An 18,106-nucleotide genomic window follows, 5' to 3' on the forward strand; every position below is an offset into this window, starting at 1 on the left:
CACAAGCAATTACAGTGAAAATATGAGTTAAAATGTCATTTCATCAAAGTAAATGCACTGCCTCTCACACACACACACACACACACACACACACACACACACAAGAGAGGATGTAGAACAGATCCCAAGCTGCGCATGTTTTTATATAGGATGTAATGTTCTGCCACACAAAAACACAAGCGTACTTGATAAAAGGCACCCTCGAGTTTGTGTGTGTATGTGTGTGACTCCTGAAAGAGCAATTACCCAGAATCCTCTGCAAGGATGCTACGCTCAATTTCTCTACTTTTTCTCCCATCTCTGTTCTTGCAATTTGCACCTTTTTCAATCCAGCCGTCTTTCTGATCATCTGCAGTGTTGTTCTAAGAGCAGCTGAAATGACTGTGTCAGGGCTGGGGACCGCGAGGCTAATGGCACAGGAAAATGGCAGCTAAAGTGGCATGTGGCCATATCACAACATCAAAAACATGACATTAGAAAACATTCTGGAGGCTCTGACACACCATCGCACCTCTCCGCTGAGGCTGATAATTGTATAAACAACCCAAGTTTATCCACATTACATTATCTCAGTTTTACATGTATTGAGCCACTGATCCTCATAAGGCAGGGGAATAATTGGTAATCAAATGAAATGGCTACTGTTACATCGCATTGAGATACATCCTCTAATAAATGCTGGATTATTTCAACCCAATTTTGGGCAAAATATATACAAAACAACACCTGAGTTAATAACATTTATAATAAAAAAAAATTGTACAGTATATAAAATCCCAAATACAAATTGTAATTGAAATGTACCTCCTGTTTAATCATTCTCAAATGATTTTAAGCCTTTATCCTGATGTGAACACATTGCCATGCCAATATCCAGTTACAGTCAAAGCGCCACCTATTGGCATAAGGAAATGACATGTTTTACACTATAACAAACTCCTCCTACAAATGTTATCATATCAGCACCAAATTTAGGTGGTGTTATTTAAAAGCTCCAGCGATGATATATAGCGAAATATAGAGTTTTCATACAAAGGCGTGTGTCTGTGGCAGCCTGACAAACCTCAGTGTTTAATTATGGAAAAACAAGCTGTTATAACTTATACTTCCAATGTCCAGTCTGCCCCAAATTCAATACCTTTGATTATAGTATTGTACTGAAGACATCTACATGTTAATATTCATTCACAGCGATAACGCCACTTGCTGACAGAAGAATGAATGATAGAAATAGCTAACTTAGTCAGGTTATATTTATCAGCTTAAATTATTATTGTCCATTGTGCTCTGTCATCCTAAGGCAGAGGTGGGCCCAGGTATGAGGTCCCTTTCATCGCTGCTTGCACCTTTAATATCTGTTTGTTTGTTTTTTTGACACACACACAGACATATATATATATATATATATATATATATATATATATATATATATATATATATATATATATATATATATATATATATATATATATATTCATTTATTTATTTTTTTAAATGTAAATCAAACAGGTTTTTGAAAAAAGTAACTGCCAGGACATTAATTTTTGGGGCGAACAATCCCTATATTTTAATAAAATTTATATTCTGTCAGTAATAAAAATACATTTCCCCCCTTTTTTAAGATATACACAGGTTTTAAAAGTAAATGACAAATTATTATTTTTTTGGGTGAACTATGCCTAAAATATAGTTTTATATTCTGTCATAGACTTTTTTTGCTGCAATGTACTTTCACTCATGTGACTCTTTTCACACAATTGGCTTTTTGTGCTCATATAAATCAGCCATGCTTTATGTTTCTGTCTAATATTTTACAACGAGAAAAAAAGAAGTGATATGTGAAATGTTGTTAGAAACCTTCAGTACATGTGCTCATCAGACTGCTTCACAAACGAGGGAGAAAATCATTGTCTCAGAAAAATAATTCCACAAATGTCATTTTGCATTATATTGCCATCAAATTCAAAACACACACTCAGGAGATGTGTGGCTTTTGACTTTTGACTTTTCTGTATTGTTCCTGGACTAATTTCATATATTTGTTTGTACATACCTTAAGCATCTATAACTTTTTTTTCATTTTGAGCATTATAAACTAAAAATACATGAACTGTGAATGTACACCAAATTATTCAGCAACTGTTACTGTTTTAGTTTGGGAAGGTCATTTCTAATAAAGTGCCACTGACAGTAAGGGAGAGAAGGACACCGAAAACTGCCTTGGAAAACTTTTTGCAGAAATCTCATTTTGCATGCTATGGTCAAGTTATTACATGACTGATTTCATGTGTTTGTATATGGAAAACAAATATTGAACACAGTACATTTTTTATATTACTTTGTGATGTATAATATATACAACAATATAAAACAATATAACAATATAAAAAATTGGCTAGCACAAAATTAAAGGATTTTAAATAATTTAAGCACAGAAATAAAAGATTGATATTACCCAATTTGGTTTGAAATAACCCAGCATATTTGTCTATATACAGATCTGTGAGTAAAGCAAACTTGTATGATTTTTTTTCCAGATTCATTTCTTACAAATGTTTAATACAAATATTTACAAGAAAAAGATGTTTTGAATGTTTGTGTGTGCTAAAAAGCTATTAAGATGATAAGTGAACTCCTGTACTCATTTCAGCTGCTTTATCCAGTTTTCTCTCTCCTTTCCTCCAGCCCTCCAGCTGATGCCACATTATTTCATGACTTCGGAACGGACCTGTATAAACACTTCCCTTCGTCAAAGCCAAAGAGCTGAGCCATGGATTTGATGACACTGAAAAATCGATTTAATCTCTGTCTCTATTTTAAAGAGACGGGGAGAGGAGACTGGGCAATGAGAGACACAGAGATGAAGGCCACTGTTTCTTAGTAGAGAAGAGAACTATAAAGAGAAAACTATATCTAAACAAGGAGAGTTACTATAGGACTTAGGGCTACACCATATTGGAAAAATCTGACATTGCGATCATTTATTTTTCTGCGATAAATATTGCAATATCAATACAATTTCAGCAGAAGACTTAAATAGTAATGTTTTAAATGAAATCTTTCATTTAGACTTATTGGTATCATTCTATAGTGAAGTGAATCAAACAAATTGCAAGCAAAGAATAAAAAGATAAAAGTGAAATAAGCAGTGCTTTAGGGTTTCTGTCAAGTAGTCAGAACAGTCAGTCAGATATTTAGGTACTGGAAAAATAGCACTGTACAGTCTTCATTGCTAATCAACCCTAATATCAACCCAACATTGCGGATACTACGATGCGACTAATGCGGATGCACACATTGCGATATCGATGATGAAATATTATATTGTGCAGCCCTAATTGGTGGGTTTCTAACTATTGTATTTAGAGTGTGATATACAAAACTTACACGGACTTCGCCTAGTAACTGTCATGTTCACCAGTGAACAACCACCAGATTTCGCTGGTAAACATTCACACACAAACATTCACACGCATTGAACTACATATCTGCCATGTTATTGACTACAACACCCAGTCATGCCACACACACACACACACAACCGGTTCCAGATCAACACTGATTGCACTCTCACAGCTGAAGCCACTCACACAATGATTGTTTGGACTATTTATACCCCTTTGTTCCACACACATGTTGCCGAGTCTTGTTTATCTGTAAGGTGACATTACAACGCGTTATCCTGGTTTTGTTTTCCCGTGTTTTGATCTTAGCTTTGTTTATCCAGTTCTCCTGTTTAGCCGCCTGCCTTCTGACCCCTCGCCTGTGTTTGACTACGATTCTGGACTGCCTGTATAAATCTGTTTGCACCCGTGTTGACCATCACTTGCCTGACTTTGAATAAACCTGCATTTGGATACTTCTGTTGTCAGTGTCACTCCCCGGCGTTACAGTAACAAAGAAAAGTTTTTTTATTTAAAAAAAAATACTATAAAAAACAATATAGCTATGGAAATGTTTAGAAACCACAAATCATTGGATTTATTGTTTGCATGGGTTTATGTAAAAAGTGAATTTTTTTTTTATTCTGTGTAGGTCTGATAACATTTCTTTCAAATTTTACATGAACATATTATCATTTAAATCACTTTTCTAAGATTATTTCTCCAAAAAATGTAAACGCTGGTATTAATTAATACAACATATCTGAAAACACTTTTTATGCAACATAAAAGCTTTAAATGACAGTATTTACATTTCAAATTTACAAGAAATGTAGCTAGTAGTTTAGAGAATAAAACAAAGCCGACATTTTATTCAAAAGTAAAACGGTAAACCCAGAAAACAGTAATTAAACACTGGATCCTATTATACACCTGGTGAAATGTGGCGTCAGGTATAATGCAAGCATTAGTTTTTTTCCACAAGTTTCAGACCAGCACAGGTATCATTTTCAAATCCTGCGCCACGTTGTTTAAATAGCAAATGCAACTGCACCCATTTGTGCTGATCTGAACAGAAGATGTGTTAAGGCACACTGTTGGCGTGTAGCTGTTCTGAGACAACTGAAATAGATTGCACCATTGACCAACTAAAAGCTCCTCTAAAGTCAATGGTGCAGTATTATTATCAGTATTATTATTATTATTATTATTATTATTATTATTATTATTATTATCGGTATTATTATTATTAATATTATAATCATTATTATTTTTATTATCATCATCATCAGCATCATCATCATTTTTATTATTATTATTATTAGTAGTAGTAGTAGTAGTAGTAGTATTTTTATTACTATTTAAAAAGCATGTTAGGGATAGGTGGATCCAAAATGTGTACACATTGCTTATTACACACATAGGGATGCTCAGCAGCACACAAAAATCTTAAATATGAGAAATTAAAGGATTCATTTGTTCATTTTCATTTACTTTTCTGGGGCCAGGTCTCGGGGGCACCAGACTTCTCTCTCCCCAAACACTTCATCCAGCTCTTCAGGGGGGGATCCTGAGGTGTTTCCAGGCCAGCCAAAAGACATAGTCCCTCCAGCGTGCCCTGGGTCTTCCCCGAGGCCTCCTCCCGGTAGGACATGCCTGGAACACCTCTCTAGGTATGCATCCAGGAGGCATCCAAAACAGATGCCCGAACCACCTCCGCTGACTTTTCTCAATGTGGAGAAGCAGTGGCTCTACTCCGAGCTCCTTTTGGGAGAGCTCCTCAAAGGAAACTCATTCAGCCACTTGTATTCGAGATCTTGTTCTTTCAGTCATGACCCAAAGCTCATGACCATAGGTGAGAGTAGGAATGTACCCTGGAGCCAGCCAAATTAAAGGATTAAAATGTAAAAGCCTTCTCTTTTTCTGCTTACAAAGTCCAGATGTAAATAGTAAATGCGCTATAGTGCGACCTCAACTCAGACTTTATGGGAATAAGAAATGAGACTGATTGGTTTAGTGCACATTATGCCCAAAACACACCCTTAAGAGAACAACAACACTTTTAGAGCATGCACCAGGTGCGTCGACCATTTTTCCCATCCTTAAAATAGCTAAGTGAATTCTGACATGCCCTTAGTGCACCTGCACCATTGGCCTTAGACCATATGCTTAGTTAAAATGGAGCCTGCTGTGTTGCATCTGTTTTTCATATCACTTTATCTCAACTGCTCTTTTCAGTTTGTCTTTACAAGCAAAAAGTTGCTTTTCCTGTCAGTTTTTTGTTCTTTTCTTTTCCGCCAATCTTTCTGTTGTGTGTCTTCCTCCACTCTCTGCTCATCTCTGGAGTGATAAATCACAGATTATTTGGCTGACAATGCAAAACAGCGCCAGGTGCCGCAATCCACCAATCCCATCATCCGCCCAGCTCGCAAATTACTCGCAAGAATTGGCACTTGCCTCTCTGCCACGGCGAGGAGGGAAAGAGAGAGAGAGATAGAGATTGGTAGGGGGCAAAGAAGAGGTAACAGAGGGAAAGAAAGAAGAAAAGGAAAGAGGGAGACAAAGATGGTGGGCATCAGCTGGAAGCGGTGGAATCAATTTCCTGGGCAGGGAAGAGCAGCTCTGGTTCACTGCTTGCAGAGGAAACGCTCAGGAACAGAGAGCTTTTAAAACAGACAGATGAGCCCACACAGGGATCATCTTCACTTTTACTGCTTTTACAACATGATGCTGGAGATTGCTGAGATCTCGACTTCTGTATGATGAACTGCAGCATAAGATTGCAGCACAGGTTTGAGTGGAGAATAAATTTGATGCAGGGATACAGAGCAAAACACAAATAATATTTCTAACTGAAATATACCTCCCATTTGCTCACCCTCAATTGGTTTCAAACCCATGTCAGTATCTATTTCTGTTAAACACAAAAGAAGATATTTTGAAAAATGTTAGAAATAATTCATTCTTTTTCTTTTCAGCTTATTCCCTTTTTTTATCAGGGGTCACCACAGCGCAATGAACCGCCAACTTTTCCAGCATATGTGTTACACAGCGGATGCCTTTCCAGCCGCAACCCAGTACTGGAAAATATCAACACACTCTTGCATTCACATCCACACATACACTATGGCCAAACCAATTCAGCTTATTCAATTCACCTGTACCGCATGTCTTTGGACTGTGGCTCAGTGGTTAGCTCTGTTGCCTAACAGCAGAAAGGTTGCTGGTTCGAATCCCAGATGGGTCAGTTGGCGTTTCTGTGCAGAGTTTGCAAGTTCTCCCCATGTTTGCGTGGGTTTTCTCCGGGTGCTGTTTTCCCCCACAGTCCAAAGACATGTAGTATAGCAAAATTTGATTATCTAAATTGGCCTTAATGTATAAGTGTGTGAGAATGAGAGTGTATAGGTGTTTCACAGTACTGGGTTGCAGCTGGAAGAGCATCCGCGGAGTAAAACATTACAATTAAAAATTGTCAGGCCGATAATTCCCATAATTCTGATAAGTAGTCCAAACTGGCTGTCAACAAATGTTGATTTGTACATCTGTGTACCCATTCACGCAGATCTGCCGATGCACGTTAACGCGCGCCGCGGCCACATGGACACGAGTAAATCAAACATTTTTTAAATCGTGTTCTTTTAGACAGGTAATGTTCTGTTTTAAAACTTTTTTAGTCTTGCAAAGCTGAAGTAGATTGTGTTGTTTTGAATGGGTTATATGCACAGAAGTGTTGTTCAACCAATGAAATCTTTCGGCAAATGATGTGACTATTTTCAGTTTTATAATGTACTGTACCTTTTACAGCATCGATAATGTAGATTGTTTTATTTAGTTTAACAACAAAACATCAGTAAATAGCGCTATTCTGCCTACCCTGCTTTATTGAGGTGACCCTGGATTTATATTCATATTGGTTCATTTTTTAACATTGACAACCTGTGATGCGCTACCTATATTGTTTACCATGCTATACTCTGAATATCTGGTCTGAAATAGCCTGTAAGTATGGCTTAGTAATATGTGTAATTTCTGCACATCACCGGCCACCCACTAAGCAGTAGTTACTTTAGGACAAATCACGTGAGAGAGTGAGTCCAGCAATCCTTGCATGCATGTAATATTGCACATTATGACAAGTTTTGCTTGCTAACTACACAACTAAAATGTGCTAGATTTAATACAGTTTTTTTATTCTGAATTGTAGTATAATAAAGTACTATACAGTTTTAGCCGTTTGTTAAAACTAGAAATTTTGTTTGAGATTGTTCAGTTTGCTTTTCATAAAACATTATTATTATTATTATTATTTTTTTTTTTTTTTTATTTAAAAATATAAATCATGCAGGTATGAAAAATGATGAGGGTGAATAAATAATGACCTGTTCCAGGAAGAATTTGATTGCAAATTTAATGAACCCAATGAACTGAAGAATTCACAATTCACTAATACCTGTTGATTGCAGGTTCTAGTAGAAACATTTGGTGGATGGTGAATAATCATGCACGGAAACTCTCTGAATCTTAAGGATAGCTTCACACTTTTGAACTCTGCTTCGCCTCTCTCTCTCTTACTCTACCTATTAATCTTTCTCCGTCTCCATGTTCCTCTGTGACACTCTGATCATTTGCAGAGCTTTTAAGTCCCACGTCATGAATGCAAGGCGACAGGCAACGATGAGCACTATGATCCATCACAAAAAAAATCAAATTACGCTAAAGCGAAGTACTTTGAGGAGGAACATAGGGAGAGAGAGGAGGTCTAATATCTGAAATCGTACTCCGCAGATGTGCATTTTGAGAAATCACCTAAAGGGGAAGATTGACAGATGAAGTTTTAAACTCATAATGTACGTTTAACAGTGCCAAATTCCCCCACAAGGCACTATGGGAGTCTCTAACCGCAGGCAGTGTCACATTTAGATCCTGGAATCTGAATTTATCGCCTTCTGCAGTGGAAATGCTCTAAATTCAAATTCAATTACGGCATAAATTCTTTGGAAGTAAGGCAAGCTGGGAGGAGTGAGTAGCTGCAACTTTATATCAGTGTTTATGTGAGTCCAAACTAGTTCAGAGACCGAGTTGTTCTCAGCGTTAATCTAGGTCGTGGCTGTGGGTTTGGTTTATTGGTATGGACGTTTTTAAATCAGTTAGTCTGCACAGATATAAAGATACACATGCATACAGAAAAATTTCTATTCTCTGATGTTTGCTGAACGTTTTCTGTGCATATATATTTGTTGATTAAAATTTCTGTTAAAAAATAACATTAAATGCCAATGCACCATGTATAAATGTTGTGGCTAGTAAGATTATTTTATTGAAAAAAAATTATATTCCTCCTAGTTTATCATAATTTTTTTTGTGTGATTTTTTTGCAATAAAAATGACAGATTTTGTGGTGGTAATTCCCAGAAATTTGCAGACAATTTTGCAATTAGAAATATTATAAATATCTTATTTACCCTATTAGGTAGTCTACTATGTTAAGTGTGCAATCTGACACAAATCATAAAAATAATGCTTCTTTATTTTGCTCTCTTGTCAAGATCTATCACAGACCAAAACGGTGTGGATTAAGCCAAAGGAAGATTGTAGAATTGTTATCCACGATCTTACTTTCTCTCAGATTTCACTCCTCAGAGCATCTAACATCATTTACCTCACTCAGGACATTTGTTAGGCGTTAGGATTGACGTTAAATTTGTCAGTGGCAGGGAAGCGTTTTCTCTCGTCAATGGCAAGGAAAGAATTAAACGAAATCATTTATCGATTTGATGCACATCATAATACCACCCTCAAACTGGGGGCCTCGACCCCCTGGGGGGCTGTCGGTTGGCGCTAGGGGGGCCGCAGGGTTTGAGGGATTTTGTATTGTTTTTATTTTCTTGGGGGGGCCTCAAAAGAACTCACTCTACACAAAGGGGCTCTTGGCTGAAAAGGTTTGAGAACCACAGATACACATATAGCACATATTCAATTATTCATTCATTTTCTTTTCGCCTTAGTCCCTTTATTAATCCGGGGTCACCGTGAAAGGAACTGCCAATTTATCCAGCAAGTTTTTTGCCACGGATGCCCTTCCAGATGCAACCCATCTCTTGGAAATAAAGCACAAAAATGTCATTCAATTTGATCATGTCCAGTGGCCGTAATCCTTGAACCAATCTCCATCCTTGTAAAATGCTTGCTTTTCTGTCTGTTCACTGCTCCTAATTCGCGCCACAGGATGTCTAATCCCATCTTTGCATTGACTTTACATGTAAACCATTCGCACTTCATCTGCGTCTGCTTCCTGCACAGGCTGTAAAACATTTCCACCACTTCCATGTAATGTAATGATTGTCAGGGCGCAAGTGAGACGTCATTTTTGGAGACACTCAAATACTTCATGTGCGCATCTATAAGTCATGTAAAACAATTAATTGCAAACTGAAATACATAGAATTTGATTATATGGTTTGTAATTTGATGTTTTATGAGATTAATTACATTTGCGCTTAAATTAAGAATTTTGCAGGATCGGAAAAATGTGATGTTTGATGATTTCGCATTGTATTCAGCAAAAGTGAAATCACGAAAAACTAGGGGCTCTAAATTATTGCGCTTCATTTACATGAAAAGATAACTATATAAAAATGTATATATGTACATTTTTATTTATTCATCATTCATTTTCCTTAGGCTTGAACCATCGTGCCACTCCATTGACCTTTATATTTACATACTTAATTACTTAATTATCTAACGCAGAGCAATGTGGGTACAACAAACTATTTTTACCAGTCTAATTTTTTTTATTTAGTAATTTGTCAGAGCTTTTTGTTGACGATAATGAAAAGGCAATATTTGGCTAAAAATCGTCCCATTCACTGTTTAGCTCTCAAATCTGATTCATACTTGTGAACAGAACATCCTAAAACCTATTAAACAGCATGACTTTAAGAGTAAATCATGACTAAAACTCATCTTTGGTGACTGTGAAACACTTGGGCCAGGAGGGTTGATTTCTGCAATTGTGTTTGTCCTAGAACGAGAAAGCCAGGCCTTTTTCAAACTTTTGAAATTGATATGCGGCATATTTACATAATATTTGCATAGGTATATAAGTCATGGGTGCCCCCAATATGTCTGATATTATTATTAGTGGTCTTAACTTTCATCAACATATCCTCTATGGGAGATGAACTAAAAACAAAGTCTTTCTTTGAGACAAGTCAAAAGACACAATCTGCACTCCTGCAAATAGTGTTCTTAGAAAATAGAGCAGTTGAACACCAACGCTGAGGGCAAAATGTCCTTAAAAGCTATTCCGGTAAATCACTCGCATATGTGATTAAATTCTAAGCTGGGGTGACTAAATAATGGCTGTTGTCAGCCAATGACTAATAAATGGTTAGATTAATCAGTATCAGCAACAGTAGTAGTATTTTAGCTTTTATTTTTATAGTATTTTAAGAGTTCACACTTAGCTGATGACTGATAAGTAATTGTGTGGTTGGCATGCTGTCCAGAAAGAGCCCTAAGCTCTGAAGATTCTTGAGCCCAGGGCTCCCTCCTGGGAGTGAGAGGTCAGGTAGTCAAAAATCACTACGTTAAACAATATGAAAGCAAAACTTGTTTTTAATTAACGTTTTGTTAAACATTTCGTTTTTATGATTTTAAATAATTTCATGTGATTGTATAAATTTGTATTTTTGATATTAAGAGATCAGTTGGATTTATTATTAGATTTATAATAGATATCTAACAGATTTATTCGCTATTGATTTAAATAAAATTTTACACAAAAATATAATACTATAAAGGTCTTTCTTTCAACATTCCTTTAAAGTCTTAAGTAAAATATTGCTTTGTTACATTTTTTTTTTTCTCCATAAAATGACAAACAACGTTTGATGTTGGACAAAACAACAAATGTTTTTGAAAATTAGGGTTATTCCACCAAATATTGCTTGCTTAGCTCTTCAGAAGTAAAATGATAACAATAATAGATAATAAAAATAGGTACTGTGCTGTGTAAAATGTATATAAACATGTCTGAAAACAAGAAACATTTTTATTATTTTAAACAATTGAGTTTATGCTCTAAATAAAACAAAAAACATTTAAAATTAAATATCATTTTGTATCACATTGTCATTTGCAGTTATATACAAAATTTTACTCAAACACGTAACAATAAGTAAAGTTTATTTATGAACTCATTTCGAGAGGATCATGTGCTGATTGACCACAGCTGGTCCCACATTAGCTAATGCATGATTCACCAATCAGATGATTCCTAACTCACTATAAATAGCTAGAGTTTCTTACTTCAGTCTTCTTCGTCTTGAAGAATCCCCCCTACTCCTCGTCCCTTTTTCTTGATAGGGCAGCAGGGTGGCCCAGTGGTTAGCACTGTTGCCTCACAGCAAAAACGTCACTTGTCCAAGTCTCTAACAGGCTGGTCGACGTTTCTGTGTAGAGTTTACATGTTCTCCCTGTGCTTGCATGGGTTTTCCCCTGGGTTTTCCAGTTTCCTCCCACAGTCCAAAAATATGTGACATGGGTGACTTGACCAAACCAAATTGGCACCATTGATGGGCTCATGATCAGAGTATATCTCTATTGCAATTCATAAATTGTAGTTAGCCATAAATAATCAGGGGAGTTCTCGAGACCTACCTGAGCTCAAACTCCCCTCTCGCCCTGCAAATGGGCGGGAGCCCTGGGCTCAAGGATTTTATGAGCTCAGGGCTCTCTCTGAGGACAGAATGCTAACCACGCTTTATAATCAGTCATCAGCTAAGTGTGAACTTTTGAAATCCTAAATCTTGAGAAACTCTGTAAACACAACTTCCCTGATTACCCAGCATTTCAGCTACAATCTGCCATTGTTTCTCATAAACACCTTAAAGCGCTACTTCCATCTGTGTGAGCGTATGTATTGGGTTACCTGCACAGTATGCAATCATATCATGTGAAGTGAATCCCGTATACTGTATCTGATTAGAAAATACAAGCATCACAGCACAGCACAGCACCAGCAGCAATGCCAGTACGGTTTTCTATTGCGTCTGTCTCAAAACTGTTTATCTGCACACACAAAGCTTTGTTCTAAAGAGTTTATGGTGAAGAAACAGTAGCATATTGTTGAATAATTCAGGAGAAAAGACCTTTTAACATAACAGAAAGTTTCCATATGCCTGTCAGCATGCAGCATGTCGGTTAACTCACAGAATCTGCTAGCGTTGTGTTTGTGAGATAATATACATGAACAGAGTGGAACCCAAATTGCTTATACAGTGGGGGAGTGTTGTGGGGGACACTGGTTCCCTGTAGCGTGCTAGAATTATACTGGCCACACATGTAATAGGCAGTCCTGATAAATCCTTCAAAGGGGACATACAGTTGAAGTCAGAATTATTAGCCCCCCTGTTTATTTTTTTCCCAAAATCCTGTTTAATGGAGAGAACATTGTTTTAACACATTTCAAAGCATAATATTTTTAATAACTCATTTCTAATAACTGATTTATTTTATCTTTGCCATAATGAAAGTGCATACTATTTTAATATATATATTTTCAAGATACTATCATTCAGCTTAAAGTGACATTTAAAGGCTTAACTAGATTAATGAGAATTAACTATGCAAGTTAGGGTAACTGTATACATTGTATATCGATGGTTTGTTTTGTAGGCTAATAATATTGACCCTAAAATGATGTTAAAAACAAAATTTAAAGCTGCTTTTATTCTAGCAAAAATAAAACACATAAGACTTTCTCTAGAAGAAAAAATATTATAGAAAATACTATTAAAAAATTCCTTGCTCTGCTCAAATATTTTGACTTCAACTGTATTATGCTCTTTTGCATAAGATGTCAAAAATATTTCCGGTGTACCTAGAATGAGTCTGTAACGTTTCAGATCAAAATACCACACTGATCATTTATTATAGCTTGTCAAATTTGACTCTTTTGCCCCGTGAGGAAAAATCACTCCGTTTTTGTATGTTTCTCTTTAAAAGCAAATGAGCACTTGCTCTTCAGATGAGGGCAGTCTTTAAAAAAAGTTAATCTTACCTGGAAAACAAACAAAAAAACATCAGAAATGACCAGTAGCAGCTTATAAGGTATATGGTCAATTCTTGGCACAATAATGTAGAGAAAGAGGTTATAACTTCTAGACTGAACCGGGATGGCTGAACCTCATTTTTGCAAATAACTATTAAAGGTGGGGTCCACTACGATAGCATATGAAACTTAAGTTAATGTGTAATGTAGCTGTGTGAACAAAAACAACATCTCTGAATGTAATACACTCAAAATTCAATGCAAAGGGAGACATTGGCTTTTACAGAGTTAGCTTAGCAAAGCCTAAAGCGAACGAAGTTTGGGGACTACAAATACATACATCCGGGTTAATAAAATCCTAAACCCTTCAGGTTACGCGCATTCACCATGCGCATATACCCCGTGCAGCAAAGGAGCGTGGCCATGTTTAGCAGAATAAAGAAACTGAAATTTTTGCAACCATCTGAGAGAGTACATTTTCATTTTCAGGTCAACTATCAACATTATTAATTAAATCTGAACAGCACATTTTTTTTTTACATATTTGTATAGAAAGACTTGTCAAAACAAAGTTACTGGCTCACCCTTTATCACATTTTCTGGGTTAGAAGATGCACCCAGGGCCCAATGACAGCATTTAAACAAGGAAAAAAAATTCAGATTTCATGATAGGTCCCCTTTAAAAAATACCTTTTAATAGCTCCCGTTGGGAAGATGAGGGAATCAGTTAACCTTCCTACCCATTCTCTCACATGGGCTTAAGGAGAAAGAGGAAGGTTAGGTCAAAGGCTATTACCAGAGCTGGAAAAAGCCCCTGGGAGGGTCTCGCAGGGTCCATTAGCTGTGAGTTACGGGTCCACTGGGCAGAGACGGCAGCATTATGGGAGCTTAGCCGTATCCACTGTACATCCTGAGCTTAGGAAGAAGCTACATCCATATAGTTTTAAAAGGGCGTCGCTGTGATTGATTAGCGGCTGTGATGTTTATGAGGGTCATAAGCAGTTTATGTCCACATTATACTGCAATTTTTCTGATTATGTGCTATAACCTCCCACTCTTTTCAAACCATGTCAAAAATGTCGTGTTTAGTATTTAAAGGGATAGTTCACCCAAAAGGGAAAATTCTGTAATCTTTTATTCACCTCTTACTCAATTTTCTGTCTTCTGTTGAACACAAAAGAAGAACGCTGAATTAGACATATTTCTTGACTTCACACAGAAACGGTAACATGTACGGCATGACATGACTTTGTTGCAGATGCTATGGGTTAAATGCTGGAAAAATAGAACAAGGAAGCAGCTTGAAGCGGAAAGCATGAGTATGTCTGCGGTCTGGAGGCATTATAAAGTTGATGACAACAACATTGCCATAGCAGACTGTGATATATGTAAACTTGGGATTGCCTGCCAGGTATTTTAAGTTAAGGTGCTATTTGTTTTATATGATTTTTTTTTTTTTTTTGCACTAAAGTCTTTACTTTAAAAGTAAAGAATTGATGTTGTTAAATACTTGATTGTTCAAGCTACCTCACAGAAGTGCTCTGTTTGTTAACAGAGTTGTTGACTGTTACAATAAGGTGAACTAAATAAAAAAACAAGGAACATACTGGATCTGTTCATTCGCTCTTCTTTATTCTTTTTTTAATGTATTATAGAAGAATCAGATCAGGTTTCGGTATCGTTAGATACTCAAAACCAAATGACTCGAGGGAAAAAAAAAAAAAAAACTGATCGGGACATCTTTAATTAGTTTAACTAGGCAAGTTAGGCAATTTATTTAACAACAGTGATTTGTTCTGTTCGGAGAAAAAAATATTCATTCATTCATTCATTCATTCATTTATTTTCTATTCAGCTTAGTTATTTTTTTTAATCTGGGGTCGCCACAGCGGAACTCCACACAAAAATGGCAACTGACCCAACAGAGGCTTGAACCAGCGACCTTCTTGCTGTGAGGCGAAAGCACTACCTACTGTGCCACCGCATCTCCCAAAACAATTATTAAGAGGCCAAATTATTAACCTTAAAAATATTTGTAAAAAATTTTAAAAAACCTATTCTAGCTAACAAAAACAAAAAAGACTTTCTCCAGAAGAAAAAAAATACTATAGGAAATACTGTGAAAGGTCCTTGCTCTGAACAGCCAGTATTATACTGTTGGAATTAATTGAATTTAAATAATTTCCAATTAATTTATAATTCATGAGTACTCAAAAATGTTACAAATAACAACAACATGTATTTATATTTGAGATCCAAGTTCAAATGAAGGTTTAACTGTTATTATAGTGGTCTGTAGTGCACAAATTAATTAGAGGTGTGAACTTACACTGATTTCACGGTTTGGTTCGGTCACGAGTATCATGCTATTGATTCGGTTCAATTTGATATCTCGGTGCATCACGGTGCATTGACAATACTTTCCATACACAATTATATTTTACTATATATTTTACACAGTACAAGAAAAATGTATAAATTTATGGGTATATAAGGGTGATGCGGTGAAGCAGTAGGTAGTGCTGTCGCCTCACAGTAAGAAGGTCACTGGTTCGAGTCTCGGCTGGGTCAGTTGGCGTTTCAGTGTGGAGTTTGCATGTTCTCCCTGTGTTCGTGTGGGTTTCCTCCGAGTGCCACAAGTCCAAAGACATGCCATACAGGTAAATTGGGTAGGCTAAGTTGTCTGTAGTGTATGAGTGTGTGTGGATGTTTCCCAGAGATGGATTGCAGCTGGAAGGGCATCTGCTGCATAAAACATGTGCTGGATAAGTTGGTGGTTCATTCCGCAGTGGCGACCCCGGATTAATAAAGACACTTAGCTGAAAAAGAATGAATGAATGAATATTGATATATTATTTGTAATACAATTTTTGTTACTCAAGTACATGCACAGAACAACATGAGCAATTATAGCAAAGAAATAAATGTAAATATCGCTAGCTCACTTTTTGAGCCCTACTGAGCGAGTTCTTCCACCCCTATGATTGGTCATGCACTCAACAGAAAGGGCTGCAATTAGCTCTAACGCGCTGGCGCTGTTCACCGATAAGTGACACTGATAAACGGCAGCGGCAATTACAGCTGATCCATTATAGACACGATGAAGAAAACTTGCTCTGCAGACAAGCTCGTGTCTGTATCCACAAGTATCGATATACCAGCCAAGAGGAGAGAAAACGTCGCACCAGCAGGTCAGATGGGCCACAGTGACAGAGAGAGAGTGAAATGAAGTTCACTTTCATTTAATCAATCGCAGTGAAACAGCTTCTGCTGTGTCAGTTAAATGACTGTCCAGAAGACACGTGCACAGTGAATTGTGCAGAGTTTCTGTGTTTTTAAGTAGTTACAGTGTTTTAATTCCTCATGCTCACCTCCCTCGCCATAGTAAGCTACCGTGACATAGTGCATATCAGATGATTGATGCCAGTACGTAATAATCAGTTATGATCCATTACTGAACCGGAGCCAAATTGCCTGCGATTGCATCGAGTGCACAGAGGAAACAATTACTTTTGACTTCCCTACTATTAATAAAATCTGTGGAGACATTGGTTTTCCTGTATTTTGTCGATTGTTTGGTTTCTTATATCTTATGGAATATGTTTTTTTATTGGACTGAGTAATAAAGTTTGAACTAATAAATTAATGAACGAACAAACAAAATGTTATTCCTCCAACAAAATGAACAGTAAAGACTTGGAGAAACATTATTTGTGTATTTACCCCAATTTTTAGCAAATGAGAGACATTGTTCATACTCATTTTTACTTAATAAACTTTTCTATATGAATATACACAGTGGTCAACATTTGAAACGGATTAAAAAGGTTTATCTAAAGTGTCATAAGACAAAAAATGTACACATATAATCCTCAGCTTATTTAAAAACAAAAAAAGACTTTAATCTTAATGGATGATTGATTAAATCTACAATAAGTAATCATGTATAATGATAAATAATTGAACACTGGAAAATCTGCAACTCTTTTTCCCTCTTTCACAAGAACCATATTTTGTTTCTGTGCTGCTGCTGTTCGGCTGAACATGAGAATAGAAACGGCCTGATGCTCCTAACCTGATCAGAGTTTTACACGATTATGGGCTCGCCGGATATCAGCCCGCCTGTCACCGCAAAGTGAATGAGTTATTAACCGGATTAGCACCATACACCTCTCCACACCACGCTCTCTCTTACTCAGAGGACACCTGCAACGTCTCCAGTAAAACCTACTCATCATTTTACACAGCAAATCAACCCATTACAACAGAGAGATCAATTAAAAAACGTGAAACACAAAGAAAAAAGGGCTGAGGATGTGAAAGATTGATTTATAATCCTCATTGTTTAGTGTGTCCCCATGTGTCGAAGCGTGTACACACACGCACGCACACACACATTCACCCCTTTCTCCATGCCTCTGTCCTTCTTGTTCTTTGTCAAATTCAATTACAGCAGACATTACTGAGGGAGTCTTCACAGGAACCAATTAAGGCTGTGGCCTTGCTCTCGCAGACGCTGGTTAAACAGTGGGATTTGAGCGCTAAAGCCTATGGGATCTCTTTAGCCGACTCCTTTATTTATTTGATCAGCCATCATTACGAGAGCCCTTCAACCCACGCGGCCGCAGAACTGATTAAGCACTGAAGATACCATCGCATTCACACC

General features: G+C 36.8%; 1 protein-coding gene across 4 annotated transcripts in view; it reads right to left on the reverse strand.

Annotated features, from left to right (window-relative positions):
- si:dkey-215k6.1 overlaps window positions 1–18,106 on the reverse strand; it is a 343,472-nt gene that overhangs the window by 19,584 nt on the left and 305,782 nt on the right. Inside the window, exon 6 of one of the 4 annotated variants that reach the window (XM_073952048.1) lies at window positions 14,558–16,259. The exons of the other annotated variants lie outside the window; for them this stretch is intronic. Coding sequence (XP_073808149.1) covers window positions 15,921–16,259 — 339 coding nt within the window. The 3' untranslated portion in view covers window positions 14,558–15,920. Of the gene's footprint in view, window positions 1–14,557; window positions 16,260–18,106 lie in introns of those variants that run through there. 4 annotated transcript variants of the gene reach the window in all.

The sequence above is a fragment of the Danio rerio genome, chromosome 5 (assembly GCF_049306965.1).
Source record: "Danio rerio strain Tuebingen ecotype United States chromosome 5, GRCz12tu, whole genome shotgun sequence".
NCBI lineage: Eukaryota > Metazoa > Chordata > Actinopteri > Cypriniformes > Danionidae > Danio > Danio rerio.